Here is a 19122-nt window from a genome sequence, read left to right as displayed (position 1 = left end):
TCAAAAAATTAAAAAGAGAACAACCACATGCTCCAGTAATTCACTTCTGGGCATTTATCTGAGAAAATAAAAACACTAATTCAAAAAGATATACACATTCCTGTGTTCATTGCAATATTACTTACAAAAGCCAAGATATGTAAGCAACCTATGTGTCCATCCGTAGATGAATGGATAAAGAAGTTGTGGCATATATATACAAAGAAATATTACTCAGCCATAAGAAAAGATGAAATATTGCCATTTGTGACAACACGGATGGAACTCGAGATAATCATGCTAAGCGAAATAAGCCACACAGAAAAAGTTGAAAATCACATGATATCACTTATATGTGGGATATAAATCTAAAAGCAACAAATAAACAGGACAAACAAACAGAGACTCATGGACATGGACTATAGACTAGTGGCTACAAGAGGGTAGGAGGTGAGGAGGAGGGAGGAGGTAGACAGGGTAAAGAGGGTCAAATATGTGGTGACAGAAAGAAATCTAACTACGGGAGGTGAATACACAGTGTAAACATATATATGCCTTACTGTTAAAGTGTACAGCTGAAACTTACTGGATTTCAATAACCAATGGCACCATAAAAAATAAATAAATGAATGAATGAATGAATGATAATGTACAGCAGTAAAAATGTGTGTTTGTATATACAAGGACTACATAGAAAATACCAATGCAATAAATTCTGAGTTAGGTCAAAATGCCTGTCATTGTCATCACTTTAAAGCAAATTTATTTTTGTCTTGGCTGAATCTTTCAATAACTATGTATTGTAACTAGAAGGTTTTCCAATATAATAAAACCACAAGCCTATTGCAAAAGGTACACTTATCTTTTAATGCTCCATATAAAAACACCATTAATAATCAATAAATACATTATCATTTTGGTAATAACTATTTAAAACAGACAACTAGTTTATTTGTACCAGATACCTGCAAAGAATAATGAAGAACTTGACAAGCAAAATTGACAAGGCTTGTTGCTGTTCCTCTAACCCATCTGCCATTTTCTGAACACAGTATAGTAGCTGGATCCTCAGAACCTGCAGAATATTGTCAGGAAGCAAAGATATTCCTGGAGGAACATCATCCACCCTACAATACAAGGGGAACAAAATAAGATGGGTGTTGAAATACAGGAAGAAAATACTTCACAAAGGAACTGAATTTTAAGCTCAAATCCTAAAAAATCTGTTTTATTACAGATATTCTAGCAAATTATTGAAACTGATGGAGTTGTGAGAACCCCCAAATTAACAGCTGGTTGGTCAGAAGTGTGGGTGGTTCCCCAACTTGCAAACAGTGTCTGAAGTAAAGGCAGTCTTGTGGAGGACTTTGCCATTAACTTCCGGGGTCTGGTGCTAACTCTGGGAAGTGTCAGAATTCAAGAGAATTGCAGGACACCCAGTTAGTTGCAAATGGCTCACCAAAGTAGAAAAGAGGCTTCTAGAAGCCAAATCCAGTACAGCAAAAAAGACTCTGTGATCAATTAACAATGTCTGCCATGAGAGCAGGGTTACACAGGAGTATCATGTGTGTCACATAATTGCCAAACTTATTTATGTCACCAATGAAGTTTTTGTGCCAAAACGTAACAAATTCACCCAAAGAGTAAGAAATTAAGTGTTTCTGTATACCTGGTAGGCAGCTTTTCAAAGTCAACATCTAAGAATTGTTCATAGCTAGAAACAAAAGTGTCCAGCCATAGCTTCAGGTAATCTGGATCTTTCTGAAATAAGAAAACAGTTAGAATATTATGTGTACCTGTCAAAGTGGGGGGGGGAGGGGGGTAACAGCTTTTACTCCTATTAAGCAGATATAAATCGACAAATCTAAAGAGGCAATAAAATGAAATCTCTACGTGATATTTAGGAAGACATATGTCCTGTTTTAAAATGTGTATTAACGGGTGGCTCCATAGTGTAGTGGTTAGCATGTCTGCTTTACATGCAGAAGGTCCTGGGTTTGCACCCCAGGTGGAGCCATGGACCATACCCTGGGTGCGCCAGGCCATGGGTGCAGGGCCCTGAGCTTGTGGGAGGAGATGCCCCGCCTTCAGAGATCCAATTCTTAAGGGGAGATGGCAACATCTATAGGTCAGGGGTGGAAGTGGGGTGGGGGGGAATTAAAGAGAGGGGAAAAAATGTGTATTAAGTATAGTAAACCCTCAAATTGCTTTTGTCACTCACACAAAGAGCTACAGTCTTAACAATGTCCTATAAAATTCTAAACAACTTTCCTTCCCCTACCTCTGTGACCTTATCCACTATTACCCTATACTACACTGGCTTGCTGGCTGTTACTGGGACATGCCAGACATGCTTCCATCTTAAGGCCTTTGTAATAGCTGTTTTCTCATCCATAAACTCTTCCCTCAGATAGCTGAATGGCTAATTCCATCATCTTCTTCAAGTCACTCTTTAAACGACATTCTCAATGAAGCCTAATTTTACCACCCATTCTTAAAATTGCAAACCTTCTTACTAACTTTACCTTACCCTATTTTGTTGTCCATGTCATAACTACTTCTCACCTTCTAACATTTTATAATTTACTTATTTATTAATTAACCTGTCATTTCCCCTAGAATGTAGGCTTCACAAGTGCAGGGACTATCTAAGAGCCCACATGAGCGACTTTTTATTGTTGAGTGCCTAAAACAGTGCCTAGTACTGACCAAGTGCTCAATAAATATTTGTTCAATGAATTAATAAGAAATATAAAATGCATAAATAAAATAAAATCAAAGATAGATCATTAACCTAAACATAAAACAAAAACTAACATCTTTTAAAATAAAATGTAAGATAATACCTTTGCAAATTTGGGGTAGACAAAGATTTTGTACCTGGGACACAAATATCACAAACCAAAAAATAAAAATTAATCATTGGTCTTAATCAATATTAAAAACCTCTACCCATCAAGACATCATTAAGAAAATGATAAGGCCATATACCAGGTGAAAATATTCTCAGTACAAATATCTGACAAAGGACTTATACCAATATACAAAGAACTCCTATAAACCAATACTTCAATTTAAAAAGGGGCAAAAAACTCAAACAATTCACAAAAGGGGATACACAACTGGCTAAAGAACACACAAAAGCATGCTCAACATCATTACTTACCCAGGGAAGTACAAATTAAAATCAAATGAAACAACCTTACACAACCACTAGAATGGCTAAAATTAAAAAAAACTAACGATAGCCAGTGTAGGTAAAGATGTAGAATAATTGGAACACACATTTCTGGTGTGAGTATAAAATCGTATAATCACTTGGAAAACAGTTTGGCAGTTTCTTTTAAAGTTAAAGATAGATTTACCACATAGCACAGCCATTCCTCTCGAAAGAAGTGAAACATAGCCACAAAAAACCTTGCACTAAAATGTTCATAGAAGATTTATTTTTAATAGCTAAAAGCTAGAAACAAACCAAAATTCCATGAACAGGTTTACTGATATGCTATATTCACACAGTGGAATGCTAATCCCCCAAAACAATGAATGAACTATTGATACAAATAAAATTTTCAAAACATGTTGAGCAAAAGATGTCAGGCATTAAAGCATATACATTGTATGATTTCACTTATACAAAGTTCTTGAGCAAGCTCTAGTGACAGAAATTAGATCATTATCTACCTTTCAGAAGAATGACTACCAAAGGGCACAAAGAGAACGTTCCCTGGTAACAGAAATTTTCTATTTTTTGATTAAGGTGGTAATTACATTAATGTTTGCTTGTATAAAAACTCATCAAATTTATACTTAAAATTTGTGCATTTATGGTCTGTAAGTCTCAAAGCTGATTTGAAAAAAAAAATGGATTCATCAGAAATACTTTAAATATAAACTGCATCCTAAAAATGATGCTTAAATTTGTTTCCTTTACCTCCTTAACATTTCTGTATGCTAGTCAATTTCAATATGATACTTAGGAGTCTTACTTTGTCATTAAATAGAAACTGCTCTTGGATAAAGGGAATTCAAGTAATTTATTTCCCTAAAATAAAAGCATTACACTACAAATCAGAATTCCTAAAAGAATGTTCCCAGAATATGCAGACTGCTGACCTTTTGTGTATTTGTTTTTCTATTAATATACTGTTCCACAATCAGATCGTAAATTGCCACAAGCTACATCATCATTGAGAAATAAGATGGAAATATTTCAGAAAAAGAACTATCTTGTGAGAAATTTTCTCAAGGGTTTCATTACTTGCTTTTGTCATTTCCAACCAGTATGTCATTCTTTCCTTTGTTCATTCATTTATCCATTCAGGATAGGACTCCAGAAATAAAAGTAGCTGGAGTTTTCCTAATCATTGTTCCTTTTTAATAAAGCAAAGGGTTATCTCTCTGTAAAAGTCAGAAACAAAACAGTCTCACAATGCCATAAAGAATTAATGCAGTTCTCCTCATAGTTTATTTAGGAACTCTATAGTATCCGGTTAAAAAATCTAAAGGTCAGGACTACTAAGTGTTTGGCAACTACGGAGTTCTCCTAGGAAGCTAAGCAACTTTAAGAAATGGTACTCAAATTTGGAAATGTTTCATTTAGCAAGCAGTAAAGCTGTTAGTTTTTTGACCATCTGCTATGTGCTAAGTATTATAGCAGGCATTAAAATATATATATATAGACAATCTATATAAATCTACCTATCTACCTACCTATCTCTTCCCATTGACTTATTATGACTATCCAGAAGGTTTCATTTTCCCCATTTTAAAGGTTAGAAAAGGGAAATTAAGGATACATAACTTGTCCATAATCATACAGCTAGTAATCAATAGTGCTGGGTTTAAATTGCAAGATGATATATGAATCCAATTGTGCTCTTTCTACTACACTGTATTTCAACCATGAGCAGGAACAAAATGGAAGTTAATGGACAAAAAGAGGGTAAGAGTTAAGCTAGGATCAGTTTAAAAAAGAAAAAGATGGCTGTGCTTAATCAAGTTTGAGAAGCACTAATTAAGCAAAGTTAAATAAAATTTTTAATAATATATTATCTTTGAGATGAAATATGCCTGTAAATGGCACTGGGAGGCGTGAATATATATGCAATTTCCAAAACCTATATCACCACAAACCTTATCTTTCTGACTTAATTTCATAATTTTATCAAAGAACCTACTTTTCATTTGGTTGGTCCTTTCCATTATGTTTATTTCATTAATGTCTGCTCTTTCTAAAAGTACATTAATGAAATTTTGAACATACATAAAAGAGAATGGTATAATGACTCAACTCCAACAATTATCAAACCATGCATAATCAATCTTCTTTCACCTATATCCATCCCCATCTTCAACTGTATTATTTTGAAGCAAAACCAGAATTCATTTCATCCACAAATATTCAACATATGTCCCTAAAAAGACATCTTTTAAAAACAGGACAATATTATCACATCTAAAAATTTAGTAGTTATTTAATATCAGTGTTCATATTTTCCTGATTCACTCCTAAGTGCCTTTGATAAAATCAGGACCCAAATAAATTCCATAAATTACAACTGGTTGATGTATCTAAAGTCTTTTTTAACCTACAGGTTGCTATTACATTTCTTTTTTGCCCTAATTTATTTGTCGAAGACACTGAGTCATTTGTGATGTAGTATGTCTCGCAACAGGGATTTTGCTGACTGTATATCCTTATGTTACTCAGTCTTCTGTATTTCCTATGAATTAGTAATCTAGAGACTATCAGATTTAGGTTCAATTTTTTTTTGACAAAAAATACTACATAGGTGTTGTTATATATGTCCTTTGGAAGGTACATATCTGACGTTAGAAGCTACTGATCAATATTTTCTACATCCAGTATTTTATTATGAGTAATTTCTGCAATAAACTTTAAAATTTCCTAGGATACCACCATGACTATTAGAAAGATTTGCAGAAAAAAGAGCTATTTACTCTCAATCTTACTTCAAGATTCTTAAGACTATATCCAGATACAGACTGTGTTAATGCTATTCAATCCAAGATGTTATATGATGATTTATTAAAATTAAACATATCCCTTAATAAATGTCAACTCTTATAAATTTCCTGCAACAATTGAAAGATAAACATAATAAATTTGAGAATTTCCACATTGCAGAAAAAACTGTACAATTTCCTTTACTTTCTTGGGGTTTATTTTGTTCTTTTCTTAAAATGAATGATATATTCATAATCTATTCCTGCATAAAAAACTAGACAAATTAAATTTAAGAGCTTAAACAATTATTATCTTATAATTTAGGGTCATGAATTCAGAAGCAGCTTGGATGGGTGTTTCTTCTGGCTCAGAGTTTCTAATGAGACTGCAAGGATGACATCAACTAGGATTGCAGTCATAGCAAAGCCTGACTGGGCTTGAGGAACTACTTTCCCCATCACTCAAATGGTGGTTGGCAAGACTTCAGTTCTTCACACCATGGGCATCTCCATAGGGCTGCTCACAACATAGCAGCTGGCTTCCCCCGGAGCAAATGATCCAGGAAAATAAAGAGTAACTGAGATGGAAACAACAGTGTCTTTTCTAATTTTGGAAATGACACATCATCACTTTTGCCAAATTCCTTTGGTCACAGACGAAACATGGTACAAGGCAGGAGAGGATTACAAAAGGGTGTAAATACCAGGAGGTGGGGATCTTGAAGGCTGGCTACCACAGATGACTAGTTCATTAATTTTTAGCCTTTTCTTTTCTAACATACTTAAAGTCATAAATTTTCCTAAGTAATGCTGTAGCTGCCCATCCCCAAGTTCTAAAATGCAGCACTTCTACCATTCAGTTCCCAAAAAAGTTTTAATTTTCCTTTAGTACTTGTTCTTTAATCAAAGGTTTATTTAAAAGTGTATTTTGTGATTTCCAAACATTTTTAAAAATCTTTTTTGCTACTGATTTCTTAACTCCATTCACATCAGAAAACATACTCTATTGTTTTGATCACTTGATTTTGTTGAAACTTGCTTTAAGGCCTGTTACATCATTATTTTTAGAAATGTTTGCATGTGCTTAAAAAGAATGTGTATTGGGTATAGTGTTCTACATAAATCCCTAACATCAAATTTGTCAATTTATTTAATTCTGTATCTTTACTAATTTTTGTCTGTTCATTCTAACTACAGAGAAAGGTGCATTAAAAAACTAAAACGTGTTAAATTTTTATAAGCCTACTACATGATTGTCTTTATGTCCATTTTTCTGTTGTTCTGTCAATGCTTGCTTTAAGATTATGTTATAAAGTACAAACATTTAAAATTGCTGTATTTTCCTGGTGAACTGAACTGTTTTTGTTTTGCTAAAAATGGTTCTATTTCACTTTCCTCTTTGAAATCTTTTCACTTGGTTAGAAATTACAGATTGGCAAGTCTTTTCTTTAAAAAGAACAATTCATTACCCCTTCCATCCATCATTATTATGGAAAAATCAGCTATTAATCTGTCATCCTCTTGAAGATACTTTTTTTCCTCTGGCAGTTTTTAAGATTTTTCTCTTTCTCTTTGGTTTCCTGCAAAACCACTATGGTTTTACTATGATGTATCCTGGTATGGAATTTGTTTTATTTATTCTCCTTGAGGATCACTGGACTATCATCAATCCTGGAAAGCTTTTACCTGTACTCTCTTCAAATAATATATTTGTTTCATTTTCCCTCTCCTCTTCTTTTTAAAATTCAATTAAACATGTAAAACCTTTTCATATTATCATTCCTATCTCTTAACCTTCCTTCCATATTTTCTACCTCTTTGCCTTCCCTAGGGTATATTTTAAGAATTCTGTGATCTCCCCGACAATTCTCATTCTCTCCAGCTGTCTAAACTCATATTAACCCCTTTATTGGCTTTTAATTATTATTATTGGGTTTTTCTTATTTCTAGACATTCTATTTCTTTTTTAAAACTGCTAAGTCATTTTTAAATATCATATTTCCCTGACTCTAAGATACATTTTTACATTTTGGTATCTTTGAAATCAAAATGTGTCCAATAATTGCTCTTAGAGAGGCTGCTGTTATGATATACCTGTCACTGTCAGTGCAAACCTGGTAAAAGGTGTTGATATTGACGTCCTTTTGCTAGATTTAAGTGCATAATTGGTAGAATTTATGAAATGAAGTTATTGTATATACAGAATGAAGTTATTGTATATACAGAAACACATGAAAAGAGAAATGAAGTTATTGTATATACAGAAACACATGAAAAGAGATAAACGGTATAATTTAACATTAACGATACAAATATTCATTATCGTAGAAATGATCATAATTTTATGTTGTCTTGCTACGTAACAGCTAAGTTTCAATTAGATATTGAAATACCTGCAAAAAGACTTATCTATCATGTCCATCAAAGCAAATGAAGACAAGAGAATCTGCCAAATCCCTTGGAAAGATGAAATTTCAAAGCAATGAGCACGGTATGGTCGATTCATAAATCATGAATTAAAGCATTAATCTGCAATTTGAAAAAAATATTTCTATCTACACTGAAGGTTTCCTCTTCCAGAAGGACTTGCATTTGCTCATACCAAGCACCAGTCTAGTCTGCATGACTTGGGATTTTTTGGATCTTTCCTAGAAGGAAAGATGGAATTTGATTTGCAAATCCATCAAAGAATCAATTTGTGGTAACATCCTCTCAGAAGCTTTTCATCTCTGTGCTCTGCTTTATACAAGGCACTTTTCTCTGAAGTTACCAAGTGAAGGTGGGAGAGTAAGGTGGGCTTGCTTCTAGTTAATCATTATCGCAACAGTGTACACCTTTAGGGACAGTAAGAGAAAATCTATTAGATTTCTCACTCTGGTTAGACCCTTGGCTTTGACTTCTGTTCACCTGCAAGGCCACATAACAAAAGCTCAAGTTCACCAGGAAAAGTATCTTCCATTCTCCACCTAAATTCCTTATTTCACTAAGATTTTGCCTTACAATGCCTTACCATTTTGCCAGCTTTTCAATGCTATTGTTTCTTAAATTTCATCCAGAATTTTAAGTGATTTTCATAAGCAGGGCTGGTTGAAACAACCTAGCCTGTTACCAAAATGAAAATCTATACTAAGATCATTTTTCCTTTGTACTTTTGGTCATGCCTTATACATACCTGGAATGTCTTCTGTGACAATTAAACTACTATCCATTTTATAAAACCTTGATCAAATGCTGCCTCTTCAACTAAGCAACCCCTGATGACTTTGACTTCATTCATCTTTCCTTAGCTCTCACATCTGGGCCTACAACCTAAGTGGGAAACTGACTCTAGCCGGAAAAGCATGCCTCAGATGAAGTCATAGTCAATTTTAAGTGGATGAAAGGTATAAATTTTGTTGAAAGGAAAGCCTGTTACATCCAGGAAAGGTTTGGAAGCCATCTTAACACACAAAAAAAGAAGCAGTATTCTAATACAGGTCTAGTATAAAAACAGGTTTAGAATATACCAGTCCTAAGTGAGAAATATTTTAAATTTTACTTTAGGTATTTCTTAAATTTTAAGTAACTCTTCATTCAGGTAACTACATTAATGAAGTCTCAGGTTTGATCAATATAGTGTAGAAAATTCACAGTTAAAATGAGCAAAGCTTGAAAAGGCCAACATCTTGAATGTTGGAATATTAGGTACAATATATATTTTGTTGCATTAATTTTATGTCCATCTTTGAGTTTCATGCAGTGGACAGGTAAAGAAATTTCCGGTTCAAGTGTTTTTGGGAAGTCAGTCAGTGTGGGATGTCGATAGCAGGGAAGGCTGTGCATATGTGAAAACAGGGAAACACAGGAACTCTCCTTTCTGCTCCAAATTGCTATGAACCTAAAACTGCTCTAAAAAATAAAGCTTATTAATTAAAAAAAATAATCGAATAAGAGAAAAAATATAAAATTCAAGAGTAAAATGATAGTAAATAGCATGTGCATACAACAGGCACCCAATAAAAATTAGTCGAACTTAAGTGAATTCTTTAGAAAACAAAAGCACTATGCATGTATTAATTAAATATAACCTTGGCACTTTTTAAATGGAGCTTAAAAGTTTAAAATGATATTCAAGTTTCATACCAGGTTGAAGTTTTTCAAATTTAATATCTTAATAATTTATAGTAGTTAACTGTAATTAGTTTACACAGACTTTTTAATCACATCCATAAAATACTTTAACTTAAAATCTTTGAAATGAAATTTTGACTTTCTTTCTGCATATCTGCATTTTCTAAATTTTCTATAATTAATTTACATATTTGTTTTAAAACTCAGCATAAAAGACATCATTACTACCTTTTCTTAGAACATAAATCTAAATGACAAGTCTATACATTTTTATGCATAAAATGGACCGGTGCCTCCTATACACTTTTCATTCTTTTTTTTTTTTTTTTTTAAAGAATCTTGATTGTGGCTTTCCTATCTCAGTTTTACCACTATGTGTTACTTTTGCAGGAAACAGATACTGTCTTCTGAGGTCACAGGTCTTAGTATGAATAGAAACCATAATTGGACCTGATATATATATCACATCATGGGTTTCAAAATTGATATTGTGACTGGATAATACTTTTGAGTTCTTAAGATAGACAAGAAGTAGATATCACATTACAGGAGTGATAGGAATAATTATAACCAAGAAATATGACTGTGGTAGCTTGGATTTTTAGTCCCAATTCTTTATACCTTGGTAGTAAATTTCCCAAGTAATTTTGTGATGGGAAAAGAAAAGGCAAAGCTGCAGCAGTATGTCAGATACTGATCAAGTCTGTGTTTATGAAACTGAGGTGCAAGAACACTGGGGGGTTATTAGAAATATTTTATAGGTCTATAAATTCCATACAAGAATTTTTAAAGTTTGTGTTAACATTTCTATTAATTTTTAAATTAATTTAAGCATATTAGAGTTAACTATCTTGTAACTAGTATTTTATTTAATTTCAGTGATCACATGTGCATTGGTACAAAGTGATCATCAGTGATTGTTTAATTTGTAGAGCAGTCTTTTTCAAATTACAGATGGATTCCTGGCAATCTGAAAATTTTCAGATGCTGTACAATAGTGTCATGTCATGGGTAAGACACAGACCAATAAAGCAACTTGGCCAGATAAGTAGTAAAATCAAGAGTAAACATGTGAAAACTCTAATAGCAGTAACTTTAAGTCTACTGAATTTAACTTAAAAATTAAAATGGTGACTTATTTTTACATTTTTTTCTCTATTCTTTCTAGAACTACTTTGCTAAAATCAACAATAATCTCTTAATTGTCAAATCCAATACATGCACCATAATGCTTTTCTTTACTGCTACATTGTATTTTATACTACTGACTACTCCCTTCTTTATAACTTCCCTCTACTTTCTGAAGCAACCACTCACTCCTGGTTCTCCTCCCATTCAGACTCCTTACAAATTCTCCTTCCTCTATCCTCTTCTTAAATGATCATGTTCTCCTAAACTCCTTGACTTTGACCCTCTTCTTTTTCTCACTCTGATAATAATTATTCAATAATTATCACCAGGATAATCTTCAAATCTTTATTTCCAGCATAGACCACCCTTCTGGACTCCATCTGGTAGGGTGTATGTCTACCTGATGTCCTACAGGCACTGAAAACTCACATGTTTACCTGAAAACCTAGTGAACTGTGCTAGCTAACTTGGGGAATGGGATGAACAAGTACTACTTTCCAAAACAAAACCATAAATATTATTTTAGATTCTTCCTTTTCCCACATGTTCCCACATCTACACATTAAGTGCTATCAATTCCACCTTCTACCAGAGAAATTTAAATTTTGATATCCAAAAGGAAAGAATAAGAAATTTTCATACATCTTAACTTTTTATAGTGCATAAGCTCAAGTCACACCACAAAGATAATATTCCTTTACTAAAAGGCTACTCCTATGTCTATAGATATAAAATATTAATTTGCTTTCATACCTAATTTACTAATAAGATGTAATTGGTAACCACTACTACTGAGCTGCTAAAGATGTTGTTTTGCTTAGAGTGTCAAACATTACTTTCTTTACATACACAGTCATGATTAAGCCACAGAAAATTAAAAGCCATTTCTGCACATACCAAGACTTACTAAATGTGGATTAAATTATAAGGGTTAATGTATATTGGGGTATCTTACTAAAAGCTTCACTTAGGATTATGACCAAAATTGAACAAATGAATTATAATTTTCTCATTAGAATTCACTCCTTCTATTTTTTTCCGAATTGATATGTATAAAAAGAGGTACTTGCCTGTTTATCCAAATAAAATGTCTCTATATTTTCTTTATGAAACAAAACTTTTATTCTGAAAAGGAAGTTTACTCTGAGCTCACTGCAAAACTATCTATTTCAGTCATATTCCAGATTTAGCAGGACAAAGGGCAACAGCAGGAAATGGAGCATCACCAAGGTCCAAAACAAACTTGGTTTAGAAAAAAAAATCTCAAATCATTGTTAGTATAATTAAATTCTATGCTTTAATTATAGCAAAAATAATTTTAATTAAAGCAAAAATAGATTAAAAATTAAGACTTTCATAAGCACAGCATCATCTCTACTGACAAAAGACAAAAACATATTGTCCTCTATCATTATACAATATAAAGGCAAAATGAAAACAATCATGATATACTCTGGAACTCATATATGTATTTTTTAAATACTAATAATTACATTTAAAGACTACATTTTTATATTTCTTACCCTTATGATGCATTTATATAAAATCAATTCATTTTTTTCTCAGTGACTTTGAGAAATATGCAAAATAGTTATTTTTTCCATTTGACAGATGAGAAAACTAAAATATAAAGAAATAAGATAAACTGTTTTCAGGTCCTTAAGATCAGAAGCAGATGTAGACTAATCTTGGCTCTAATTCTGTAGCTCCACAAGTTTTTTTAGTGTAAAATGAATTTCCCCCAAAATAAACCAGCTAATGACAAAAATGAACCATGAACTTTAACGCACATTTCAAAATGTCGTGCTTTTGAGTCACTTTGTATCCTTTTACAGAGTTAACGCATTTGATACTTTCCACTAGACAGAACAAAAATAACAATCTTATCAAAGAATTTGATAAGCCTCTCATAGGCTCAGTTTCTCTTCTGCATATTGTGGTGACCAACTGTAGCACTCCCAAAAGGCTAAATGACAAACAGAAATACACCTTTATTTCTATCTAAAGAGAGCAGCTAAGATAGGGACTTTATGATACATATGTCTTGTTCTATGCATTATATGATTTCCAAAAAGTTGTATGATAATGTAGAGACCAAAATTGTTCTCAACACTGTCTCTCTTACAAGCACACTGACGAAACATCAAAAGATATAAGGAATAACGGGTGCCTAAGAGCTAATATAAACTAAAATCTTTAGATATTAAAAAGTAAGTCAATTTGTCTTCTATACTTGAGAAAAATATGTTCAGACAAGCAGTAGTAGTTAACTACTGAACTAAACTCAATACAAGATTAAACTTGTACAAGTTAATGTTTAACTTATAAGAGCTATATGGAATGCACTGTTAATGAAATCCTTGACCCTGGGTGGGCATGAATATTTGGAGACAAAGTAATTTCAGGTGACATAATTGGAATTAGTAGTCTTATACACTGGTGACAGAATCTACAGAGAAAGGATATTGAGTGATGAGAAATTATCCTGCCTATAATATGTAATAACTAGGTGGGGTTAACAAATAGTTAACCTACTATAAGATGAATGTTTCTAACAATGCAATTAAATCCCATACCTACCAGGAGAATGTGAAAAGTTAGACCTAAATAGTTTGGTTAGAAAAACAAACTGTGAAGATTTTTTTTACCCAAATTCTTTTCAAATCTCGAGTTTAATATGTGGGGACCCATCTGCTAAAAACTGGAACCAGTAATTTATCTTAATTCTACTTAAAGGACTTTAATCACTAACTTTTAGGCTTGCAACTGATCGCAGACTAATAGGTAGAAGAGAAATCTATATATGCTCTTAGTATTCCTTTACAGAACAGTATTTATTACTCAAGGGTTATTTCCAATATAGTCCTATTTAAACACCTACTAAACTTTTATAATTCTCAATGGCAACTTTTAAAACATCACATTACATAAAAACACTATGAGGTATTTTAATATTGATTTATTGCTAAACCACTGTAGAACACCTGTGCGAAGGTAGGCACTGTGGCAAATAAGAGAATACCTTAATCTTAATACTCTGAAACAGAACTTCAAAATTCTTCAGTCATCTTCTTTAATCAGGTATGCATACAACATTTGGTATGGATAGCATAATAGCAAAATAGTAAGCAGTGTTTAAATTTTAATCATTAAAGATGATCTTGATACTCAAGAAAAATAACTGGTCACCTTGGAAGGATGCTAGTAAATCAATTCATTCTAAAAACCGAGAGAGGAAAATCAAACATTTCTTCCTTCCCTTTAAGGAACTGTCATCACATAATTGATGAGGGAACATTTCTCTATGTATGTTCAACTAATAAAGAAATGATAGGATTGGATATCACAGTTTTGCAAACTCCTAATGAAATAATTAATGCATATAGGCAAAACTCACTGATGGTCGAATCATTCTAGCCAAATCATTCTAGCCTCACTCACCAAACAGAATATGAATCAAGCAAGCCTCTAGATCTTCCAATTTGCAAGTATCAGTAAAGAAGAAAAAATAATTTAAATCGAGGGAATTCAACCAGCAAAACTCAGACTGAGAAAAACTCTTATGTCAAAACCTGGCTTCTTCAACAAATAGAAGGAATAAAAAGTGAGGTGAGTGGGAACCTATAGATTAAAGATTTAACATTTCAACAAAATACAATTTTATACTTTGTTTAAATACTGAGTCAAACAGCAGAAAAATAAAAACATTTAAGATACTACCAGGAAAGTTTGAACACTGACCAAATATTTGATGATTTAAAGAAGTATCATATTGTGATTATATTTTTAAGAAGATTTTTTATATAGATATAATTTTAAATATTTATGAATAAGATTATATGTTCTGGGATTTGTGCTTTAAAAATTCACGGATAAGACAGGGGTAGTGGAGGATTAGAAGGAGTTATTTTATAGATATAATTTTAAATATTTATGAATAAGATTATATGTTGCCTGGGATTTGCTTTAAAATAATTCACGGATAAGACAGGGGTAGTGGAGGATTAGAGATGAAACATTATTGAACACAAACTGATAATTATTGAAGGAAGGTGACAGATACAAAAGGGTTCACTAAAGTATCTTCTCTATTTGTACGTCCTTGAAATTTTCCTTAATAAAATCTTGAAAAAAAAGATGAACTAAAAAGTTCTGAATGATAATCAACAGAATAAGGACAAAAAAATTCAATGTCCCTCAGAATTCAAAACAAATGAAAATCTTAATGGTGAGTTAAACAAGCCATTCTTCCTGTCCACATACACTATTACTACTTGACAAACGAGAAAACTGAGACCCAAAGAGGTAAGTCTTGCTCAAGGTTACAAAACAAACAGCAGTAAAACCAAAACTAGACTCTACAACTACAAGCCCAGAAACAGGTCCGATTTGGAGCTAATTAAGTTAAAAGATCTGAGCAGTCCTGAAGTAGTATAAAACCTAACAAAGGTGTAAAAAAAGGGTCTCAAAAATTAGGTGGTAAAAAAAGGTCGGGTGGCTGAAGGCTATATGCTACAGCGAGAGCAATAAAGCTAGAGAGAAATTATGAAAAACTGGCTATTGGGTAATCATCCTCACTAGGGAGCAGAAGTATTAAATCTATGATGTATATTTGAAAGCTACTTGAAATAAAGGTGTTTGCAGGAAAGAAAGTTGTCTAGCTCTAAAGTAGCTTACTCATGAACTGGTGAAACAAAATCACTTTAAGTAACAATTTTTTAAAAAAGGTGAAAAAACTTTTCATCTTATTAAGTGTACACATGATTTAAATCTTAAACATAAAAATGGAACTTATCTTCTTGTTCAAGAATAGGCTTCAAAATTTGACTGTGAAGGGCTTTCATGACTTAGATTTTCATGAAGAGTAAGGAATCGCATTTATATTTCGTCATTCAGAATAAAATTCTCTGTATGCCAACAAACTATATCTTTTCAAGGAGCGTGTGTCACTTAAACATGAACTCAACTTAGAAACAACATAAGACAATGTAACCCCATTTGCCTTTTGTCGTTCAGAAAATAGTAAAGCCTAGTAAGTTTGATGTATTTTTAAATAAATCTTTTTCAAACTACTATGCATTTATATTTAAATTTTAGCTAACGTGTGTTAGTGGCTATTGTCAAAAGTGTCTGGTGAATTGGATTCCTTTTTTTATCGAAAGAGTAGCCTATTTATAAAAGACATTTCTGGCATTAAATTACACAAGACTAAAAGCTATTTTAAAAATCCATATTAAACATTTCAGAGTATATGTCCTTCAGTAATTGTAAGAAATACCAAACCAGAAAAGTAAAGAAAATTCCAGTGTGATCTCTAAAATTTAATATTATATGCAACTGAGATCATTGGTTAAATAACTTGTTCTTTGCAGAGCTGAAAGTATAAAAAAGGAGTCCAAAGGAATAATGCAGAAATGGAAGCTGAGACTTAAGAACTTCACCACACAGACTTAAGTAACTTTAGTAGATTAAAGCTGTTTCTCTGATCCTTGCCAATATCTTCAAAGCAGTAATGTAGCCCCCTCACTTGAAAAAGACGTTTTTAAGCAGTACCTTTCTCCTCCAATAACCTAAAGTCAAAGCTAACATGTAATAATTCACACAAAGGCAAAGAGAGAAAATTATTTTTGAATGACAAATCGAAAAATATCAAGTAATGGATGGACTTGAGTCAGGCAGTACTGAGTTCCAGGCTCGGTTCTGCTACTCAGTAGTCCCTTTAACCTCTGCATCAGTTTTTTCATCAGTAAAAACAGATAATTACAATACCCATCTCACAGGATTGCTGTGAGGATCAAATAAGACAATACTCACAAGGTGCTAACATCATGGCAAGCTTAAAGTAACAACCTGAAATCAATAACCTTGTTATATAATCAGTAATCTTTGTATACAATTTAAAAGGTTAATTATGAGTAAAAACTTAATGCCCTTCTTGTAAAAATATATCTTCCCACTTGTGGGAGAAAAAAAGCATTAAGATAAATTAAAATATTTTATTTTTTCTTTTAAGGTCATTATTTTACTTATATAATTTTGAGATCACTGAAGACAAATATCCAATAAAAGCCACACCCAATTTTTAATAGTAGGCCAATACTGTGCATGTGTTCAAACCTGAAAAAGTGAAAATCAGAAAATCCCGTGTCTGTAGACTACCAATAAATACCCTATTATACATTAAATAAAGTGGTAATAGGCCGGTCACAAAATTTTATGAGTATGTTAAAACTTAGAAATAAAAAAGAAAGCAGTTACCTTTGTACAATAAAGCATCCAAAGTTCAAAGAGCCTCTCTCTGGATGCCATTCTGGCTTTCACTCTGGCACTTTAATTTTTCCTCAAAAAAGAAAATTATGTTCAAGACCACAGCATGTTCATTTTATTTTCCAAGTTTTCCAGCCATTACAGTACAGCTCAAAGCAGTAGGGAAAACGAAAAGAAGTCATACAAACGTACTGTCTTCTGGTCAATAAAATTCGGTTTCAGCAGTTACTCCAACTTCATCAGTGGTAGTTGGGCAATTAAATAAATCTGTGAAAGAAAAATATGCAAATATTTGCTAGAAAAAGTCATACTAAAATTTTCAGACTTATCAGAACTAGAGATTTATCTACTTCCTTCCCACATACATACAGCAGGCTAAGCTTTTACATTGAGAGATAAGATTTCATAGAAACTTGTGTTTCAGGAAAACATTACGGCCAACACAATATTTCACAACAATATAAAGTCAGAATCCTCTAGAGCAAATTCAAAAGAGTACACATAACTAAAAAGGCGTCCAGATAATAAGCAGCAACACGACGTTCCCACTCATCTAATTTCTATAAACATAAAAGAAAAAGCACACTTACTTCTGACATTTAGAACCCCTTAGAATTTTCTAGTCTGTTTCTTAAACTTGCTGGGAATGTTTGCCGTTGTGTCGTGGGGCAGGGCATGGGGCGGAGGGTGAGGAATTCCTGGTTTGTTTATTTTTACAATCTACAGAGAGTGAAAATCAACCTGTCCACCTGGCCTCTACCTCTCCATCCAGGAAGAAAGGAACACGCACGCACCCACAAGGAAACTACCCCAAGAAAGCTTCCAAGTGTTCTGGGAGATCTTTAAATTTTCTCCTCGCATCCCAGACAACCGAAAAGGAGGCAAACTTAAGAAGCTTTGGAAATGCGGTAATGCAAGGTCGGCGTCTCCTGACCCGCTACCCACCCCCGCGGGACCGCACCGAGACACACCCGGGCCAACCTCGCCCCCTCAGAGCCACCCCACACTCTACGTACGACACGTTCATCATCTCGCACCCGGGGCCCTCCCATTTCTGCCACGCAGACCCCTCTTACCTCCGACCCCCTCCCCCTCACCGCGCTCACGTTGGGGGGGTTGCGCTGACACCGCAGTCCGACATCTAACTTGCTTCCCTCTCCCCCTTACCAACCCCAAGGCCCCGTGTCACCCAGCAGCTACAAGGAGGGGTGGAGAGGGAGGCGGGGGCGGGGGGGCAGTCACTGTTCATTGGTCGAGCATGCTGAGAAGGGGCGTGACTATCTGAAGCCCCGCCCAAGCATACCTGCGCAGTCGCAGTCGACTCGACTCCTGAAAACGGCGGGGGCCAGCCAAGGGACTCCAGTCTCACCCCAGGCCTAGACGTATGGGGGCGGGAGGCGGAGGTATGCGGGTGACGTGCTGACGTCAACGCCCCTGGCACCGCTGGGGTCTCTCATACGTAGCCTTCGGCTAATACCGTCATTTCCGGGAGTCACCTGAGGGCGGAAACCATACCATGATAACTAATAGGTATTTTGTTTTCATTTCTTGTTATGGAAGGGGGATTGGTCCTGGTAATTATATAATAATGTGAAAATAGACAACTGCCCCCACACAACGCCTCAAATCCTTTTCCCTAAATGAGTTTATGCCTCCTACTTTCCT

General features: G+C 33.8%; 1 protein-coding gene across 12 annotated transcripts in view; it reads right to left on the bottom strand.

Annotated features, from left to right (window-relative positions):
* Positions 1 to 18914, bottom strand: part of NBEAL1 (neurobeachin like 1) — a 129123-nt gene extending 110209 nt beyond the window's left edge. For 4 of the 12 annotated variants that reach the window (XM_015596597.2, XM_025039267.1, XM_025039268.1 and 1 more), the window contains exons 1-5: positions 18534 to 18671; positions 17650 to 17724; positions 17449 to 17530; positions 1649 to 1740; positions 945 to 1106 (exon numbers count right to left, since the gene is read on the bottom strand). In XM_015596597.2, coding sequence (XP_015452083.1) covers positions 945 to 1106; positions 1649 to 1740; positions 17449 to 17499 — 305 coding nt within the window. In that variant the 5' untranslated portion in view covers positions 17500 to 17530; positions 17650 to 17724; positions 18534 to 18671. Of the gene's footprint in view, positions 1 to 944; positions 1107 to 1648; positions 1741 to 17448; positions 17725 to 18047; positions 18405 to 18533; positions 18672 to 18760 lie in introns of those variants that run through there. The other 8 variants (XM_025039263.1, XM_025039264.1, XM_025039265.1 and 5 more) reach the window with 8 other exon arrangements.
* Between the last annotated feature and the right edge of the window lie 208 nt (positions 18915 to 19122).

The sequence above is a fragment of the Pteropus alecto genome, unplaced genomic scaffold, assembly GCF_000325575.1.
Source record: "Pteropus alecto unplaced genomic scaffold, ASM32557v1 scaffold3, whole genome shotgun sequence".
NCBI lineage: Eukaryota > Metazoa > Chordata > Mammalia > Chiroptera > Pteropodidae > Pteropus > Pteropus alecto.
Note: the sequence above shows the minus strand (reverse complement) of the source record. Positions and strands in the feature narration are given on the sequence as shown.